Raw genomic sequence first — 21,430 nt, forward strand, 5'->3', positions numbered from 1 at the left:
GCATAAATTTGTTTTTATACAAAAATGCAGACATTGGGGCGGATATGAAGCATTCTCAGACATATATTTTTGATTTATTCTGCAAAACTCAACCTTGCTGCACTCGGCTTTCTCTCTATCTCTCTTAGACACCCCCTCCCTGCCTCTCTCGCTCCCTATGATTTTGTCTGGGGAAAGAATGGCAGAGTGGTTACCTGGCTGAAGTTCTCGCGTGGGCCTATCCAAACACAAGAGAGAGGCCCTGGCACACCTGGCTGCACCGCCACTAACCTCCCACCACCGCCCCTTCTCCCCCTCGCTGCCTCTCGCCCTCCTAGAACCCCTTCCCTCCCTCCCACTCGTCCCTCGTCCTGCTCCACTGGGCCGCAACCGCCCGTTCAGCTCAGCGTGTGAGGGCCGAGGGGTGGGGGCAGAGAGAGGAAAGGGAGGACGGTGTGTGTGTGAGGGAGGTGACGGGGGAGGGGGTGTTTGGTTGCATGCCTGTCCCTCCCACAGTGCTTTCTTCCCCCCCAAAAATATTATTCTGGCCATGAAAAACCAAGTGTTGCCTTGCCACTACGTACCCCCCTCCACAAACACACGCTTTTATCACACAGTCTTTTCCACTATTAAATATAGTCCGCGACTAAGCATTTATAAATGTGCCGTATGTACAATATGGTGAAAAGGAGGTTGTATGATTTGTGGGAGGGGTTGTATGATTTGTGGGAGGGGTTGTATGATTTGTGGGAGGGGTTGTATGATTTGAAATCCCTCCCTCATAGTGTGTCTCTAATGTAGCTTCTAAAGTCTGTAACGTACCTTCAGAATTGTAGCTTACTTTAGTGAGTGGGTGAGTAAGACAGAGTGGAGGTCAACATAAACAGAAAAAGGAGTTAAGTGCACACAAACACATTTGTTTGGCTCATTTTTTCACTGGACCTATGTGAGCGTGGCAATGACTGCCCTTTCCTCCTTCCCCTCCTGTCTCTCTCGCTCTCTCTCTCGTTCTCTCTCCCTCAACCCCCTGTCATCTCCTAACCACCCCTCCCCCTCTGCCAGTCCTTGCTCCAAGTCCCCCTGCCTCCGCACACACACACACACACACACACACACACACACGCTGAGAGGTAACGGCAGACAGGCGCGTGACTCATTAGGCATTCATCCCCCAGGGAGAACGCTGGGGGGGCGCGTGCGAGAGAGAAAGAGACCGCTGCAGCTGCAGGAATGTCGCGGGCGGCTACCACTGTGTGTGTGTGTGTGTGTGTGTGTGTGTGTGTGTGTGTGTGTGTGTGTGTGTGTGTGTGTGCGTGCGTGCGTGCGTGCGTGCGTGCGTGTGTGTGCATGCTGGTTTGAGCCAGTGGCAGGGCACAGCACCTTTTAGGAAATAAGGCAGGGAGAAAAAAAACCATTAATAGCCTTTTCCACAGAGTCTTCATTTAAGGTCTGGAATTAGCTTAGTAAAAAAATACAACATTACTGTTTGCCCACATTGTTTGGCATTAAATATAGGCTGGGGTTTTGATAAAAACAACAACAATAACAACAGGATCTTTCTGTAGTTTTAGAACAGTTATTCTCTCCTTTTATGAATGTATACAGCCTATGTTACTAAAGAGACTGGTGTGTGTGTGCGTGTGTGTGTGTGTGTGTGTGTGTGTGTGTGTGGTGCGGCGGTGGATAGCCAACGCCAGCATGCAGTTAAACACACACTGGTCGGATAAGTGGTTTTAGTGAAATTACAAAAGCTTTTTGGGACGAATTCCAGCCACAGTTCTTGTATATGATACTCCTACTTTGTTGAAGTCTAAACCTGTGTGTTTGTGTGTGTGTGTTGTTTATGTGTGATGTGAAATACAGATTTCTTGGCTGGAGGACTTGGACCGTCAGACAGAATGTGTAGGAGGGGATATTCATAGAGGTGCTTTTAGTGTATTGTTTATGAAATACTTGTTTCCATGGCCGACAGAGGGTTGACCACACAGTACGGCCGCCTTGAGTGTGTGCGTGTCCTTAAAATAAATACAAAATGTAGTTGTTTCAACTAATTATTCCAGAGCCTTTTTTTTTTTGTTTACTAAAGTTTTCGGTCCAAGTGATACTCAAACTAAAACAAATTAGTTGGCACAAAATGAGCTCCAACTTGAAAAAACAAGGCAATAATTCAGTCAACTTAAAAATATTTTTCAGATGTTTATTCACTAGGAATTATTATCTGGGCATCTTACCGAAAAAAAGTCAGTGTAACTAGTTACACACAGTACTTTTAACATACAATGTTTTCAATTTACATACTGTATTTGACGCACATGATTACATTGTGCATGTTCAGTTGTACAGTAATTATTACTCAACATGTTCTCACCTGGGAGTTGAACTCACGGCATTCCGATCTTCCTGCTACGCCACCATGTCTGGTGGATGGACATATGAGACAACGTGAGTAAACACAATTTTAAGTTGACTGGGCCAACACTTTTTTTAGGTAACACTTTGACTGAAAAGTTGAGTAAGCAAAAAAGTCTGTGGAACCAGTTACATATTAATAATAAATACTTGAAACAATGAGCTTTTTTTTTTACAGTGTGTTTGTGTGTGTGTGTGTGTTTACATATATGTTTATACATGTGTGTATTCACTACCACTTCTCCTGTTGATGTGTGCGTTTTTGTGTGTGTTTATTATGATTGTGTCTTTTTTTTACACTCCTACGTGTACTGCCAGGGGTGTGTTTTGTTTCATGTTTTGTTTTAGAGGGCCCTCCTCCGCGATGCGGAAGTGTTGCCGGAAACAGTGGGAGCCCACCCCCAGTTATGCGTCAGTGCTGCTAAAGAAAGGATAGGGGGTTTCCATGGCGGTATGTCAGGGCCACGTGGGTGGTTGTCTACACACGAAGCCACAATCGCTGTGCTTCTTCCTAGGCAGAATATTCCAGTAGACCAGCACACGATGTCTGCTAAGTAAAACCCCTCTTTACATGCAGGAACAGGTGTGGTATGTGTTTCCATGAACAGGTGTGTGTGTATGTATGTGTGAGAGAGCGTGTGTGAGTTCACAAGACAGGTGTTGTGTGTATATGCGTGTGTGCGTATATGACAGGTGTGTGTCTGTCTTATAGTGAGAGAAATCCAGAGAGAGAGCATACTCCATACCTCTAGTCCAAGTAGCTAAGTCAGAGGAAGTCGAGCGGGAATAGAAGAAAACTCCTCCACTGTCCTCGCGCAGTTGAGAAGAACTTATACAAAGGTACTGCTCTTCACAGATCTGCCTGTGGAAAGAAGAAAGGAAAAATACTCTTTCGGTAAGACAGAAAAAATAGATTTTTTTTGTTGTTGCAGAACTATGTGGCCCTGCTCATCCTGAGGGATGTTTTCATCTTTATCCTCCCTTTTCCCCCCTCACTCGTTTTAATGTCTGCCACTTGAGAGCCTCCAGAGGGGCTGCACCTGTTTGCCTCTTGGCGAGGCGCCCCTCTGCCCCAGCCTGCCACTCATGTCTTCGCCCCTTGTGGGATGGAGGGAGAGGGGGGGGGGTTGCATGTGGTGGAAGGGATAGCTGGAGGGCTCGGAGGCGCCCGGGAGAGTAGAGTGGAGATGTAGGAACTGAGAGAGCGAGAGGGAGGGAGAAAAAAAGAGCGACAGAGGGATGGAGAGAGAGGGTGGGGATAGAGAGAGCTAGAGTGTTTCAAAGCTATGTCCACTCTCTCTGTGTTTATCTGTATTGCCTTTTCTCCTTTCACTCAAATTCAATTATCTCTTTCTTTCCTCCTATTCTGTTTCTCTCCCCCCCTTTCCTCCCATTCTGCCCCTCTCTCTTTCTCTCCCCCCCCCCCATATTTATCTCTATAGAGCCATGTTAATCTGCAGTGACCTCTTCAGGTCACATTAAAGGTCACCCAGCTTCACTCCCAGAACCCCTCAGGGCCACACTCCTTCTTTCCTTTCGCTCCGCTCATTAGAGCTTTGTGGCCCAAAAGCGCTGACCACACCAAGCATAATCATTTCCTGTTCTCCCTTTGCATGACCCACTTATCACTTAGGACTCTGGCTATGGTAAACAATGGTTGTTTAGGCAATCCCCCTATTATGGTTTCTGTGGTAAATTTGATAAGTATGTCTGCATTGGGGTATAATGTAAGTTGAAACATATTCTGTGTCATTACTCGCATCTATAGTTACAAGAAATATCATATAGTAGGCTTATATACGTGTCAGCGGTGTCTCAGCCAGAACATGAAGCCTATTCTTCAGGAAAAGCATATGATTTTGGAGAGTAGTTTTTCCCTTGTTTCCTGTATGTGGTCTATCCTACTTTTAGTCAGTTGAGCACATTTCAGTGGGCTTGTGCACCAGTAATGGCTTGCTTTTTCAAGCACATTGCGAGGACCGTTGATCACACGTGTCAGGTTTCCCATTTCAAATACCAAAAGATAGTTTTGGGGTGGAGTTTTCCTTTAAAATAGTACATTTATCCCTCCATCCCCCTTGAAAAGTAAATACTAATTGACACCCATATTAGATAGCAATAAATGACTTTCTTATCCTTTGATATCATCTTACTTTAATCAGTCTTATCGTGGTGGCTTTTTTAAGGTGTTCATTTTTCTTTGGTAGTTTTGTTTCATGAATAGCCTCCATATTTGTACTTAATAATAACAATGATAATTTTGGAATAAGTTATTGGAATATTCCGGTCATACAAATGACCAATAAAGCTGTTATGTTCAGCTACGGAGCTTGAGCCCATGTGGTACTTTCTGCATTCTTAGTATTGCTTCTGAATAATGCTAGATACTGTTTAGAAAATTGTATGTATTGTAGAACGAATTAATCTCACATAATGATCACTCCTAGTATAAATGTATGCTATTGCGACCGTGAAAGCAGCAACATTGATTTCTGTGTATGACTGATGGGGAATATTATGGTGTCCGCTGCACACCAAGTCAGGTGTTTAGCGTGGAGGAGTGCTTCGAACGCTAGCTACTAGCATGTTAGCACGTGCATATTGTTAGCATATTAAGCACGTGCTTAGTGTTAGCATGCTAGCATGTGGTTAGTGTTAGCATGTTTATCACATGCTTAATGTTAGCATGTTAGCACGTGAATGCTGTTTGCATCAAACTGGAAACCGCATCTCTAAGAGCACCTTTTTCCCGTAGAACCGCGGGCGTTTGGCAGAGAAGCGCACCATCCCCCTGCCCCCCAACCGTGTGCCCAAGAGGGAGCTCTCCTCCGTCTTTAGCAGTGACGACAGCGAGGGTAGCGACCGCGCCAGCGGAGACCATGCCCACATCAAGCAGGAGGATGAGCTGCATTACAGTATCATGAGAAAGAGGTAAGGTCTGGGAGAACTCCTGTGTCTGAATGATATTGGGATATACAAATAACTCATCACTTATGATCTGTCCATACCCATTCCCAACCTGTCTCAATTCATTGCTTTAAGCTTGGTGCTTACAGGAAGTGTTGTGTTGACATGTAATTGTTTTCTTGCTTATCTTCCTTGCTCAGTCTACAGTGCAATGTTTGAGTCACTGAAACACTTCCCACCGCTGTGCAGTATTTTGGTCTTCATCGAGTTGAATATGCGTAATAACCCTTTATAATACTAATAATGCTCTAAAGTACAGGATAAAGTGAGTGCAATAAAATAACAAACGTTCTCCTAAATTTGAGCTGTACCCCTTTTTGCCCTCAGAACAGCCTCAATTCGTCGGGTCATGGACTCAGGTGTACCTAATGTTCTGTACACTCAGTGCATACAAATAGCCGCATGATAAGCCCAAACCCCAGAAATAACTAAAGAACCAGCCCCTTCTGATGGTGGATGGAGATGGTGCGGTCTTTTATATGACAACGGTTAGGGTAAAGGAGGGCTTGAAGAAAGGAAAATACAGCATTGAGGCAGGAACGAGCTCTGATGCATTAGCTGACGCTTATGAGAGCATGATGTTGCTTTGCTGCTACTGCTGTTGTCAGTATTGTCCAAATACAGTATGAGAAATATACTTATATCAAGCTGTCTCTTCTAAAACTTCTTGTCCTGAAAATCTCAAAGACTGAATACCTTTGCCATAAACTGTGTTTCAGACATCAGTACCACAGGAGCTTCAGATAATAGTCAGAAAGTCATCTCAAACAGACGTTATGGGTAGTTTCACCTCAGTGGGGATTTTTTCCTGGTTTCAAAGCTGTACATCACTCTCTTTTCAACTCATGCCATGACCGGGTAGAAAATGAGCAGATAATCCAGTCTGTTACAGTACGCCAGTTGTGCTGTTGCACTAGTTTCTCAGCATTTGGAATAATCTCAATAATCTCATACATAATAGGGAAATAAAAGTCACAGGTATTCTTTTTTAAAATTCTTTACTTTATGTTTAATTTCATAATATAGGCGGTAGGGATTAGTAGTAGCATTGTTGTTTTTAGTATTGTTTAGTATTGGTGCCAGGTGTCAGTTGGATAATGTTGATGGTTATAGGCATCTGGCTACAATATTTGTGTAATGAAATTGACATCGGATACCTTGTTTTACAAATGACTGTTTACTGTGTACAAGGAAATCTTGATGTGTTTGCATTAGGTGAAATAAGATTTGAAGAGCTGGGAATGGAACAAAAATGGTCTATTTTTGGATGCAACTGTTTCAATCTCAAAGTGACAGTTAATACGTTGTTGTGAACGTGGATCAAAGACCAACAAGGAACTTTTCAAAGCTGAAATGTTCCTTAGATGTGGGTGAGGGAGTAGTTATGAGCCTAATATTGGCTAATGGAGGATGGTGTTTGGCGGTTCAATTAGATTTGGGGTGTCATCGCACACTCACTGTAGGCCACTCACTCAAATGCACACACGTGCACACCCACTCGCTCATCCGAACAAACACACACGCACGCACGCACGCACACACACACACACACACACACACACACACACACACACACACAGTCATGTTTTTGGGGAAGTCACCCCATTAAGATGAACCAAATGAGCGTGTAGTGGGGTAATATTTTATACATACACATATTATATACACTTCACCTGCAACCCATAATAAGACTATGCAGTTAATGAAGTCCATTAAATTCATTATCTGACTCCATAAAAATGATTTAGCAATATGCAAGAGACTATAGCTGAGCTACAGTAATAGAAAAGGACAAGCAAGAACTAAGAATTGTCTATATCAAAAGCAAATAATTAATTAACATTGTAAAATGAATGGATTCACATACATTCCAGTCATTTAGCAGATCTACTTATGCAGAGCAAATAGGGTGAAGTGCCCAAGGGCACATCGATAGATGTTTCACCTAGTCGGAATGGGAATTCAAACCAGCAACGCTTTCGGTTACTGGCCCAACACTCTTAACTGCTAGGCTACCTGCCTCCCCGTACAATACAAAAGCTTAAATTACAAAGCATTACAAGGCATTATTCTAGGCCTGATCAGAGAGGAAGAGAGAGGTCATAGCCTGAAGAGAGGTCATGCTCCAATTTTTCCTTTAGGAGGAGAGCGAGAAAGAAAGAGACACAGTATATGTGACCGACCGGCTCGATCCGGTCTTATGTAGCAACATGTGTTTTTTACACTGGATAAAAGTAGACTCAGAGCTAGAAAAGTTTATGTCATACACGTCAGTTCAGGAACAAGGGGAAAGTAATTCTGCTTTGAAAGTTGATAAACTTGTAACCCCACATTTGTAAAAATGGCCCTTGAATGTTTTGGTACACCAACTGGGAGAGCTCTTCTTTGTCTACACCCATTCAGATTCATTCACACCCTCTAAAGCCTGAGCCCCACCCATCTCTTTAAGGATTCACATGTGAGGCCATGTGCTAAACAGAGTAAGGTAGTGTAGTAAACAACGAAAGATTTCAATGCTGAAAGGGGTGAAAGTAGTAGGCCCAGCCACATCTAGCTAAGTGGATGGGTCACTATTGTCTAGACATGTACACATGTTCATGAAATACAATAGATTGTAATCACCCACAGACACACCCGGCTAACATGATGGGTCAGGTAATCATCTGGTATTTTCGACATGTAGTTAGCTAAACAATGAACCTAATGGTGTTTTTAGGACAACTGGGATCTTGGATTTTTTTTTGATCAAATCATGACGTCAGTGATCTTCAGGTCGGAAAGTCGGGTCTCTAGAAAGAGGTCTGACTTCCCGAGTTGGAATTCCGAGTTGGAGGACCGTTCAAAACTATTTTTCCCTGTCGGAGCTCGTTTTCTTGAACGCACTGAAGTCTGAGATTTCTGAGTTCCCGGTTCTAAGTTCAGTTGTTTTGAATGCGGCAATAGTCCCAACCCATACTACTAACAATTCAAAATGATTGTCATAGCTAGCCACCATCCATGTTAGCTAGCGAGCCAGCGAACTAATGTTAGCTAGCTCGCTAACAGTATGCTTTCATTTGCAATGAAAATAACTTTCTGACATAATTAGAAACTTATAATATCTGAAAATGAAGTTAGCTAGACTTTCTTACCCGTATACATGAATGAACGCTTCTCTCTCTCTGTCACGAATGCCATGGTTGCCCTTAGTTTGAAGATGTAATCCGGAGACAGGTGTTTTATACAACAGCCTTCGGTGTGTTCTCTTTTCTAGACTTCCTCATGGCACGATCATCCTCCAGAAGTGACGAACAGTAGCAACACTTTTGCAGTTCTTCATGATATCTTAAAAAAAAGCAGAGGTAGAAAGGATTATCCACACATACTGAGCAGCTCATGTTATAGACAGAAGCATGCTACATGGCATGACAATCCGAACTCATCTCTCGGCATGTCCAGCCCATCCATTATCTCAGCTAATAATGGCTAGCGGGAAGCTTCCTGTCTTTTTCTGTGGCTAAACCAACTACGCTCTTAATTTAACAATTTCATTTGTGTTTACAGATGGCATACAAATTGGAATTAAGGTTCTAAAAAACATATTTTGAAAAAAATTAATTACGTTCAAATGCCTTTCCTGTGAAGTAGTGGCGTGCAATATATGCCTATTTTCCTGAAAAGGCTCACATATCTCACCACCACAGGTGAGGTGACATACTCCACTATTGTGTGTGCTATGCTAGTCAAATAGAATCAAAGGAATTGGGAATAAAAACCTCCCCAAACCCTGTTTTTAACTTTTATCCACGTAAATTGTTTTTTTTTTGTGCATGCAAATATGAGGAACACAAAGTGATTTGTATCTTTTGTTGTCAGCCAAGCTTGTCAGAAATGTTAATAGTATCTGCTCGTTGACTTCCTCAGTGAAACTCATTTTAACGCTCACTGCATGAGAAGCGACTTGTGCAATCTCATTGAAGGAGAGGATGTTGCTGTTGCTGCCTTCTCGAGACTGGTGTGTGACATGGAGGACAGCACAGCAACTGTAAAGCTTTAAATGGATCCACTAACCTCATTAAAGAGGCTTATTTCCCCCACTGACACATGCGCCGCTCGCGTGTTAAGATGATAATGAATTTAAAGAACACTTATGACTAATATGTCAGGCTTTTACCCTTTAAAAGGCGGCGGACTCACTGGAGCCACAGCTCCGATCTGTCCCGGGCATCCTTCTCGGCCCTACTTTATTCCAAATGCAATGGGTCTGAGCGAAATGGATAATGGGATGTCTAATCAAGGAAATCTGATTTCTATTGACCACAGACCCAGTAAGTGAGTCGTAGAAGGGGTCTTAACAAATTGGATTTGGTCAATGGATGGTGAAAAATACAGGATGCTGTCCATACGTGTGAGTGTGTCTATTCTCTACCTCATGTTTTCTCTACCTCACACATCATCAGGATTCTCGCTAACATTGTGTCACATCGCACTTGGGTACATCCTGCAACATATTCCGTTGTGATAATTATGCTATGTTATTCTCATCTTGATGCAGAAAAATACCTGATTAAATTGAAAAACATTGCGGTATGGTCCACTTGTACATCAATTTAGGGTTTCATCAGGAGTTTGCTGTTTTTGTGACCTCAACTCCCTTGCCAAGTTGCATCGTCAAGGTTAAAAGAATATTAAAGTGAAATACCTTCGACCTATAGACCATTTAACGTTCATTCATATTTTCCTTTCAAAATTATAAAAATATTTGAAACAATCAGATTGACCTAGCACTTTTTAAATGGTTTGGATGTTACCGCGTGGACGTGCTATAACACAGAGGAATAGGATCTTGGATCAGGCTAAGGTACTGTGGCTACGTAGTAACAGGATTTCCTAGTTGTCAGAAAGGTCTTCGGAGGTGTTGTCATCCTTGAAGAGGACTTGTCAAGTTCATTAGAGAGCTCTATATCTTTTAACCGGATTAATGTTAATGGCCATCGGCTTTACAGGTGATTAGTTCAGTAGGTCCAGCAGAACAGTGCGGAGAACTGCGCATCGTTCCTGCTGAGTAAGCAAAGAGTGCCCAAGCCACTTAAGAACCCGGGAAAACCCCCTGAGGCTTGATTGAACCAGGGCAGAGAACCGGGGGAACCCACTCAATGATTAATGGTCCAACCCGGCGCATCTGGAACAAAGGTTAAATGTCTTGGATGCGTGGGGTAGTCCCTCTCTCCCTTAACTCAAACTGCAGAGACACAACCAGGGAATAGAGAGGAGACTCGATCCTGATCAGAAAACAAATACCATAGAAACAGAAGCTTCCAATACAGCGAGACAAAGGTGTTTGATGATTAGTCAGATATTCAATCGTTTTTTTGTTCTTGCATGGAGTGGCTTGCAAGTGTATTGAGACAATCGGTATTCAAATTCGGCACTAAATATTTGACGGTGGTAGCTTAGTTGTCTTATACCCAAGGGAAAACAAAGCCTACCTGAGTATTGTTTGAGTTGGACGTCGTGTAGATAACAAGGTTTTGACTCCAAAATGCTGAGGGAGAGGGTTAACTAAATTCCACCTGCTGACGTTGGGCTTTTAGGTGGCACCCTCTGGAGAAAAAAAGCCACACAACACATACGTCTATAGCCCTGGAAATCTCACTAAGTCGTGCGTTTATATAATGTTTTTCTATTTCATATACACAACGATACAGTTATTCCTATTTCAAAAGCAAAAATGTTTCCCCCATTTCTTATTGAAGGGAAAAGAGCAGTATTATTTGTGTAGTATAAATGTCTAAGGAGATTACATGGGAGGAAATGGGAGGAGGGAGGCTGTCATGAGGGTGGTGGTGGCAGGCCCTTCCGCAGGGGGACAAAGAGAGAGAGGTAACTGTACAAAGCTGCCATACCCATTTCCACTAGGCATAGCCTTCCGCGAACTGCCGGATGCTAACATAGCCACCACAACATTGCGCTGTGACTCTGTGTAGGTGGAACTAGTTCCTGCAAGGTGTCCAGGCCCTCTCTGGATAGCAGAGCTAATTTTTCATGTGCAAGGTGCTAGAGGTTGAACCTCTACTAGCATAACGATACCTGACAAGGCTGGTATGTACTGAAGTGGAATTTATTCACTGCGTAAATTAGAATTTTGTCTTATGTCATTTTTTAGTATTGTAGAAAGAGAAAATTTAATTGTTGTGGATTGATTTATGTAGATGCAACAATAATGCTCGCTGAGGGATAAACCTCAGATCCGCAAAGATAAAGTTTGTTGGAGGTAGCATTCCATAAAACCAGTAGGTAAGAATGAAAGATGTGTGTTTACAGTTGTGTAGTGGGGGAATTGGTAGACATAGGTATGAGCCCTATACTCAGTTGTTGCATTGTCTTAGAATTGTCCAGACAGTTTTCTTAAGTTTCATTTTTTAGTCCATGAATATAGGTTGGCCTGTGTCTGCTCCTCTCCTTATAGACAGCAATTTGCTCCTAAAACAAAAGCTATGAATATTGTAATAGTACTGTATTGTTCATGCTGACATTGAATCGCGTATGACATACGTACAGCTAACAACTGCTTGGGGTTAACCTTTTTCTTACTCCTTTGAAGTTTTCCTCTTATGGTGTTCTTGGTGAATTGTGTCTAAGGTTAAAGCCAGCAAGGCGACAGAAGAATTCCTGAAAAGGGCTTTCACCGAAAGCACTAATTAGTGAACATAAAGTTTTTTTCAAGCTTCCTGAAGAAAGGCTGAAGACTTATTTGCTCCTGTCACACCGCTTCTCCATGGCAACAGGGTTCCAACAATCCAATGACAGATTAGGAGGTGTTTGTAGCAAGAACAGAGTTTTCCCTGTCTCTCCATTTAATCATATAGAGGGTAGGGGGCTGTTCAAAAACGCTGTTTGATCATGTACTATAGGAAACCTACTCTTGTGCTTTTTTTGGGGGGTTTAAGTCCTAAAGAATCTTGTTCTGTTTTGAATCTATGTCCCTGTTTTGAAGAATTGTTTAATTGAATCCCAAATTATCATGGTCATTGGACTCATACATTTACTTTGTAAAACGTAGTATCGCCTCTGCACAAAGCGACAACTCGGTCTATAGTTAACATTAGATAATAGATCATAATCAAAACAACATCTGATATCACATAGGACCTTTGGGAGAATATTGGTTTTGATCAATGATTCAACATACATCTACTTCAATAAACATTGAGATTAGATTCAGGCACCATTTTCTGGCTCAGTTTAACCTAGGTAGAAAACCACACCAAGCCTCCACATTGGCAGACTCTTTTATTTCATTGTACTTTCCTCTCTCTCTGCAGCCTTATCGACCCCACATCAGCTTCTGTAAGGAACAACAGGGAAAGCCCAAGAGATATCCTGGCCTGTTGTTATTTATTTATGTATCTATTTCTGGGTTTATTTATGACTCCCGCTTCTTGCTCTGCCACAGTTGCAGGCTGTCTTTCCATCCAAATGTGAGCGCTATACAAACACAAGTCTTTGTCTGAAAACAAAACATACTCTTTGTCGAAATCCATGTTTCTGCATTAAGCCTAAGTTTCGTTTTTTTCTCTCTCAAGAAAACATCTTATTTACATTCGGAGAATGAGGATAATTCAGCAGTGGTTTTTAAAGCGGTCTCCCTTTGTCTTGGCATGAGCCTATATCACATGGTAATATTTAAGAGTGAGTCAGGGCTGTGGATCACCTGCAGTTGCAGGTTGGAGCTGGCTGTGTGGTCTGTTTGTTGTCTTGAGGTTGGAGGAGGAGGGAGGGCGCTGCAGTAGCAGCATACCTGCAGGCACCAGCTGTTCCAAGCAGGCTGTCTTCTCTCCGGGTGTGTCCCAAATGTCACCCTATTCCCTATAGAGTGCACTACATTTGACTAAAGTGCTCTAGTAGTGCACTGCAGTATATAGGGAATAGGGTGCTATTTTGAATGCAAGCTGCCTCTCTCTACACCTGCGTGACAACTCCTCTGCCCCACCATGGCAGCTGTGCGCGTTCCCCTTCCACCCCCACCCCCACCCCCCCAATACCCCTGTCTGTCAATGCGGTCTCAGTCGTGGTGTCAGACATGGCATCGGGGTGCCCAGACTGCCAACCCGTGCCAGCCAGTGCCAGCTCACACTATGCCCTCCAGCTTTGTCACCTCGGCTCCTCTTTGACAATGTCACAGCGTGGCACCGTGGGGGTCACCCTCCGCTATTCTGGTCCCATGCCAGGAGAAGATGCTTTTCATGGCATTTGGAGAGTGTCAGTAGTGTCTCCTGTAGTAATGTCAGAGCAGCAGCTGCCATCTCCCTTTGGAGGAAGTTCCAGTAGCTTTCCCATTGAGCCTTTTCTATGGGAGCCATTTTCTGTTTGGGTCCTGCTGTAGTTCATGAGTTTTATAACAGTTTATGAGTTATTATTAATGCTTATGGTTAGCGTTATAATATGTTATAAGTCATTATAAAGGATGTTAGAGAGCATTATACGTACTAGGTTTCCATCCAACCTTTTTATTCAATTGAATTACATCGGATAAAAAATGTCATGACAGGCCTGATGGAAACAGAACATTTTTAAGTAAACTTTCCAAATGTTGACAAAACTAAATATGCTAGACAAGCACAACACATATTTTGTGTTGGTAAAATGAATTATGCAAGTGTAACAGTATAGCTTCCATCCCTTTCCTCGCCCCGAACCAGGGACCCTCTGCACACATCGACAACTGACACCCACGAAACATCGCTACCCTTCGCACCACAAAAACCACGGGGAACAACTACTTTAAGGTCTCAGAGCGAGTGACGTCACCGATTGAAACGCTGTTAGGTCACACCACCGCTAACTAGCTAGCCATTTCCTATCCGTTACACGAGAAAATGTCTGTGGAATTTTTTTATGCGCAAATATTGATATAATAACCATCATACTGAAGTAAACTTGGAGACACACGATGGCATTGTGTGGTCCTCCCACTACGACTAATCGAGAAAGCAGTTTATTAGGCAACAGATGAAATAAATGATGATGAACTTCACAGGGTGGTGAAAGTGTAAGGTGATGAGCTTGATGCTCCTTTCCAATAAATATCGGGGGTCTTATTCTGGTGACGTGATAATTGATGCTCGGCTGCCAGTTGACAAATAAAAATAATCTTGCCCTTTTGTCCATAATAATAATCTCATCATGTAGGCTTTTGGTGCGCTCTAGCCAACTGCGCGCAGATAGTGCTGTTGGCTAGAACGCACATGCCACTACCAGAGTGGGCACACTCGCTATATGAAGCAACAACAAAAAAAGTTGAAAATGCAATGGAAACTTTTTTTATTCAGTATATTTGAATTTAACCGCAAAATGTATTTTTATGTGCAATACATCATCATGCACATCCTTTTATCCGCAAGAAGTTCATTTGATGGAAACACATCTCTGGTGGGAAAATGCTCATATTGTTTTTATGCAGATTTGGGAATATCCAAATGAAAATCTGATGGAAACCTAGCTGGTTTAAACTCACAACAATATTCTCTAAAAGTTCTCTAAAAGTATTAATCTTTGATGAGTAGATTTCGAAGCTCATTGGATTAAATGGATCCAGTTTCTGATTCTCTCTGATTCTCAAACAGGAAGCAATGAAAATAACCTCCTTTCTATGCTGCTTATGAATACATGTAGTGTCCATAGTAATCCATGTCAAAGTTACCTTGCATTAGGGCCTGGCTATTACAGTAGTAGCATCTGGGTCATGCTGTCTGTCTGTTGGTCTGTCTGTCTGTCTGTCCTGTGGGCTGGACCAACTGAAGATGATTAGGGGGGTATTGAGCAGTTTAAGGATGAGCCGAGGATGAGATGATTGTCTCCAGTGTGCGGCCTGGGTGATAATACCGCAGCTCATGTCCTTCTTAGCTGCACCCCCCCAAATTCATGAGGGAGAGCTGAGTCAGGAGGCTAGTTCTTAACCCCCCCTCGCCCAGCCCCCCTCACAGCCCCATCTCCCCATGTTCATCCCTTATAGCCCTAGGCACAGATTATGACCTTGACCTGGCCACTCGTGTGGGCAGGGGGAGGGGCTGTCCCTCTTTAGCTAACCACAATGGACAGAGCAGGAAAAGTGTGCTAATTACCAGTGCTAACGATGCCCTTGCTTGTCACGGCTTAGCGCCGCTACTTTGCCACGGGATAATAACCCCGTAGCCTCAGTGAGAAGTTCAGTGTGACATTATCACGATCACTTTGAGTGATAGGGAGCAGGTGGGGCTTTAGTTGCTAGCGGTTATGGGATCTCAATTTTGGATGAGTGCGGACCTGAGTTGCATGGCTAATCTGAGTTGGCCAGCAGTCTGACTATGAACCTTATGAAAGTAGACCTCTGAATTGAGTGGAATAAAGACATCAAAAAATAAAATGTTATATTCTTTACAACTTGTAAGTATTTTGATTTAGGTCTAGGCTTTAGTCGGACTAGTGTCACCGAAAGTGTGACGTCCCGGCACAACAAAAGCATCCTCGCTTGCTTAGAAACCAGACAGGATGTTATATCTGCGTTTGGTTTTGTTTTGAGTTTGACTCAGTGACTCCCGTTAACTGAGAAGCGACTGGTAACCCAACGTGGTCAGAATCAGACAAAATAAATTCCCCCGCATCTGTTCTGTACAATTTGGATAACAGCTCGGAGCACGACAGGCTGGCATTACCGAGCCGGAGCCTATAATCATTGTGCTGTAAAAAGGCAGAATCCAGCCGCCGCAAACCATGTGGCCTCCTCGGAGTGCTGACCAATCAGAACCATCCCCAGCCACTCTGCCTCGTTACCATGACACCCTCCGCTGTCTCTTCCTGGTTAGCAATAATGTTCCATGGCTCCTGTTTTCATGTTAGACAAAGTTATACTGTAACTAGAATCTTCACTGAACTTGATTTGGACATATTCAGTTGGACTTGATGCTCCAGATGTAAGGAAACAGGGGAACACGATTTAATTGAATGAGATGTATCTGTATCTGATTTATCTGTGTTTTGTATTTTCTACAATAAAGTAGACACTTGAGGCCGTCACTCTTGAACAACCAATTCAACATTTAGTGAACCAAAATGTTTGCCCATCGTCATATAGCGACAGAGAAATTTGTCTGGGATATTCCCTCAAATGCTAAGCGCCTATTTTCCATCATTATGCTTTTTTAATGCGATCAGAGCGCTAATCAGATTGAGTGGAAGTACCTCCATGACACACTTATGTCCATGTCTGCTGCTGCTGGGTTAGAGGGAGCTGGTGGAGAATTTGGCAGCCCCAACCACTAAAACCCTCCTCTGGTTTGGTCTCGACAAGAGGCTAGGGCAGTGATGTCACTGTGGGAGAGAGAGGGCGGTTAGTTTCCTTTCAAATACTTTCAGCAAAATTCAGTTCAAAATTAGCAAACTGGCACATTTACCGAAATGTGTCTAAATGTGCATCGTCCCTGTAACCTAATAAGTTTCACTGAGTTCTGGAGTGCCCGATGGGCAGGTTTTGCACTTTTGGGACTGTGTTATTGGTTCCATTGCACCAGGCAAGCTCAGTCGAATGCAGCTAAAGTATTTGAAGTAAACAAAATACTATTTGAACTGTCTGGCCTTTAGCGAATCAGACTGACTGAGGCTCAGTATTCCAGTTGGCCTTCTGCAGTTTACTTTACTTGAATGTTTTAAACAATGAGGTACATACATAAATACAATCCCTGTAGTGTATCTAGACAGAGACTACAAACTGGTCTCTTCTCCCGTGTGAATTTGGGGGAACACTAATCAAATTTTAAGCTCTTAAGCGACTTAGTTGAGTTCTGAATGTGTTGAATAAAGTATCTTACTGTGAGGTTCAAGATGAGTAGGGATGAGACCAAAAAGTGCTTGGTGCTTAGGCGTCTGTCATTGGGGTGTCATACATACAGTGCATTCGGGAAGTATTCAGACCCCTTGACTTTATCCACATTTTGTTACGTTAGTGCTTGTATTATGTATTCAATATTTTTCCCCCTCATCAATCTCCACACAATACACCATAATGACAAAGCAAAAACATGGTTTTTAGAAATGTTGCCAAAAATCTGAAAGAACAGATTTACATATTTATTCAGACCCTTTACTGAGACCTTTTAGATGTTTGATCGGGTTCAAGTCTGGGCTCTGGCTAGGCCACTCAAGGACATTCAGAGACTTTTCCCAAAGCCACTACTGCGCTGTCTTGGCTGTGTGCTTAGGGTTGTTGTCCTGTTGGAAGGTTAACCTCCGCCCCAGTCTGAGGTCCTGAGCGCTATGGAGCAGGTTTTCATCAAGGATCTCTCTGTGCTTTGCGCCGTTCATCTTTCCCTCGATACTGACTGGTCTCCCAGTTTTTTAAAATCCATTTTAGAAATAAGCTGTAATGTAACACACAGGTTGATTAGCTACTCATGAAGTCTGTTTCAATTCCAATTGCTACAGTATACAGAAATACAGTGGGTAGATGAGAGGTTCTTGGTCAGTACAGGTGTGTGTGTGTGTGTGTGTGTGTGTGTGTGTGTGTGTGTGTGTGTGTGTGTGTGTGTGTGTGTGTGTGTGTGTGTGTGTGTGTGTGTGTGTGTGTGTGTGTGTGTGTGTGTGTGTGTGTGTGTGTGTTTGTGTGTTTGTGTGTGTGTGTGTGCGCGCGCGTGTGTGTGTGTGTGTGTGTGTGCCAGAGCGTGTATATGTGTGCGCACACAGCTGTATGTGGTGATGGATGGATTTGTGTGGTCTTTCGTATGCCGTAGATCAGACTCTCCAAGTGTGTTGTGAGTGACGAGGTAGAATGGAGCTGTTTTGAGTTGTTATGTGACATATTTAATTAACTGTAGCTGTAGCTGTGTGCTGTTGTGTTGTGCCATGTGCCATGTACATTGTGTCTTTCCCTGTTGGAGTTTTTTTTTGTTTTTTTGCTTTTTGCTATGTTGTGTTACTATGTGTGTGTGCGCCTTGTTGTGTTTTAATGTGTCATGTAAAGCAATATGTGTTAATAACCCCCTGACTCTGTCTGTGTTTCAGTCGTGACAGTGACCTCTCTACGATCATCTCCAACCTCCACCATACCAGACAGCACGGCATGCCCGAGAGCCAGCCCGCCACCGACCTCAGCACCAACACAGGACACACAGGTAGGATACATGTGTGTTTGTCTATTTTTCTCTCTCCGTATTCCTTATATTTGTAATGAGGTTACGTATTCTCCTATTAGCATGAGTAATTAATCACTATTATACATTAGTCCCTTAATTTTCTGTAATTTGTTTGATTGGGGAACTTACTATAAGCTTATTACTGATTCCTGAAGGTGGCTCTCAAGTCAATTACTAAATGTAATTTTTGTTGCCTTTTCTATTGCACTCCAGGTTTTTCCTTAACCCCCTGTTTTAAATAACCACTAAATAAATAGCTTTGTTTGCCATTAATCCAGTTTCATGGGCATAAAGGAACCATGGTGTGTGTTAAGCTAAGAGCCTTCTAACAGCTTACAGCCCCACTGTTAAACACCCCTAACACCAGACACTGTTTCATTAGTTTTAGTTGTTCCGAATCCGATTGTTTTAGTCTGAAATTAGGCTGTTTTAGTCCGGTGTTAGACTGAATGTTGGATATGTATGCTTTCAGATAGATACTTGTATAATATTTATTATATAGAGTGACTTGGTATTTAGATACTCTAGCTGCTGGGTGTTGTATTGCGTCTTTTCTGTTTTTTTGTCCTTACATATCATGCTTTTTGCATATGTGTGTTTAGGGTGTGTGTGTGTGTGTGTGTGTGTTTTCTATTCAGCAGACATACACTACTAATCATAGGGATTAGCCATGTCGGAAGTCCCCAAATGTTTTAGTAGTCAGAGGTGTCTGGAAGGGCCTTGTTGTACTGCAAGGACATACTGTCCTTTTAAACTGGCAATTATATATTTTTTTTATCCCAAACTATGTCAAATGTTGGTTAGGTGGGGACCTGCTGGTTTGTGGGTTAATAATAGGCTTAGATCAGCTGAGTTTTGGTTTATACAGTTTGTCACAAGAAAGATCACAAGGCTGGAGGTGAGTCACAGATTACAAAGGAAGTGGTAAAACGGTGTTACATTTGTAAAGGGTGGCAGGTAACTTATTGATTAAGAGCGTTGGGCCAGTAACCGAGACGTTGCTGGGCTGAATCTCTGAGCCGGCAAGGTGAAACATCTGCTGTTCTGCTCTTGAGCAAGGCAGTTAACCTCCAACAACATCTGCTGTTCTGCTCTTGAGCAAGGCAGTTAACCTCCAACAACAACTGCTCCCTGGGTGCCTTGGACGTCAACTAAGGCAGCCCCCCGCACCTCTCTGATTCAGAGGTGTTGGGTTAAATGCGGAAGACACATGTTGGTTAAATGCATTAAGTTGTGCAACTGACTAGGTATCCCCTTTACCTTAGTGTCAAATGTCCTTTATAAAGGTCGTCTTAAAAGGGAAGTTCAGGATTCTACAACTTGAGGTTAGATGGTTCCTCACTCTGAAAGTAGTCTATGGGTCAGGAGAAACTGTAACCCATGGTTTGGTTTCCTTTAAAACAGCCAATACAAACTTATCAAGAGTTACCAACAAAGTTGACCAACCCTCAGATTTAACCCATAAAGTACCCTTACCATGGTCAAGTAGTACAGTATTCAGAGAGCAGATCCTTATCCCCTGTGGACGGTCTGTTCCTCTTCATCCCATTAGTCAGCGGGTCATACATGTAGCATAATCATCCCACAAATCCAACACCTCGTCCTCTACACTCTCTGAGCTCATCCCTCTAGTAGCTTAATTGCCCATACAGTTTGCTAACACAAAGGGATGAGGGGTGGAGGTGTGGAAGGACGAGGGCATGGAGGGGTGTCTGCCTATCCTTCCTCATTTGCGTGGGACACGGGGGTGTTATAGTCCCAGACACCCAGTGTTTTTAGACCCCAGTTTGGGACGAATTTCCCAAAAAGACATGTCTAATCGGCTGCTAAGCTTAATGGGGAAATCAGCTCGTGAATGGTAATCTTAATGGAGAAAGACACAAAGGGATGGGTAGTGGGGATATGAGGGGGGAGGGAGGGAGATTTGAGCGCGGTGAGGCCTGCGCCGGAGGGGGCCTGGGCCTAAAATCTGTCAGTTTGAGCATTACAGGGAGATTTAACAGGGTGGCTAAGCGGCTCGATCTGTGTCTGTAAACAAGTCCAATCCCATCAGCCACTGGCTCACATTCTGTCTGTCGGTGAAATTAAAGAGAGACACACTCACATACACAGTAGTGCATGTTCATACACACACACACACACACACACACACATGGGGATGTGTGCTCATACACACACACGAACACACACACACACATACTTCCACAAACAAGTACACACACAAACACATAAACACACACGCACACAAACGCAAACACTGGGACACATGGAGGTAATAGGACAGAGAATGAACACACCTTATTGGTTTGATCAGTTTTGGTGAGTGTAGATGAATATGGTGAGTTTTGAAAAGTTTTAAAACTGTTTCAAATGTTATACAGTTCATTCGAAAAGTATACAGACCCTTTGACTTTTTACACATTATGTTACGTTACAGCCTTCTTCAAAAATGTATTACATTCAATATTTTCCTCACCAGTCTACACACAATACCCATAATGACAGAGTGAAAACTGGTTTAAGACATTTTTGCAAATCTCTCTCTCAAAAAAAAAACATAAATAACTTATTTACATAAGTACTCAGACTCGTTGACTCTCAGATGTTGACTCTCAGATGTTTCGACAACTTGATTGGAGTCCACCTGTGGTAAATTCAATTGATTGGACATGATTTGGAAAGGCACACACCTGTCTATATAAGATCCCACAGTTGACAGTGCATGTCAGAGCAAAAACCAAGCCATGAGGTCGAAGGAAATGTCCGTAGAGCTCCGAGACAGGATTGTGTAGTGACCAAGAACCTGATGGTCACTCTGACAGAGCTCCAGACTTCCTCTGTGGAGATGGGAGAACCTTCCAGAAGGACAAACATCTCTGTAGCACTCCACCAATCAGGCCTTTATGGTAGAGTGGCCAGATGGAAGTCAC

General features: G+C 43.0%; 1 protein-coding gene across 5 annotated transcripts in view; it reads left to right on the forward strand.

Moving 5' to 3' along the window:
• LOC110532233 (sterile alpha motif domain-containing protein 11) overlaps positions 1-21,430 on the forward strand; it is a 93,260-nt gene that overhangs the window by 16,045 nt on the left and 55,785 nt on the right. For all 5 annotated transcript variants that reach the window (XM_036988165.1, XM_036988164.1, XM_036988163.1 and 2 more), the window contains exons 3-4: positions 5,144-5,319; positions 18,370-18,479. In XM_036988165.1, the coding sequence (XP_036844060.1) occupies positions 5,144-5,319; positions 18,370-18,479 (286 nt within the window). The remainder of the gene's footprint in view (positions 1-5,143; positions 5,320-18,369; positions 18,480-21,430) is intronic.

The sequence above is a fragment of the Oncorhynchus mykiss genome, chromosome 9 (assembly GCF_013265735.2).
Source record: "Oncorhynchus mykiss isolate Arlee chromosome 9, USDA_OmykA_1.1, whole genome shotgun sequence".
Classification (NCBI taxonomy): domain Eukaryota; kingdom Metazoa; phylum Chordata; class Actinopteri; order Salmoniformes; family Salmonidae; genus Oncorhynchus; species Oncorhynchus mykiss.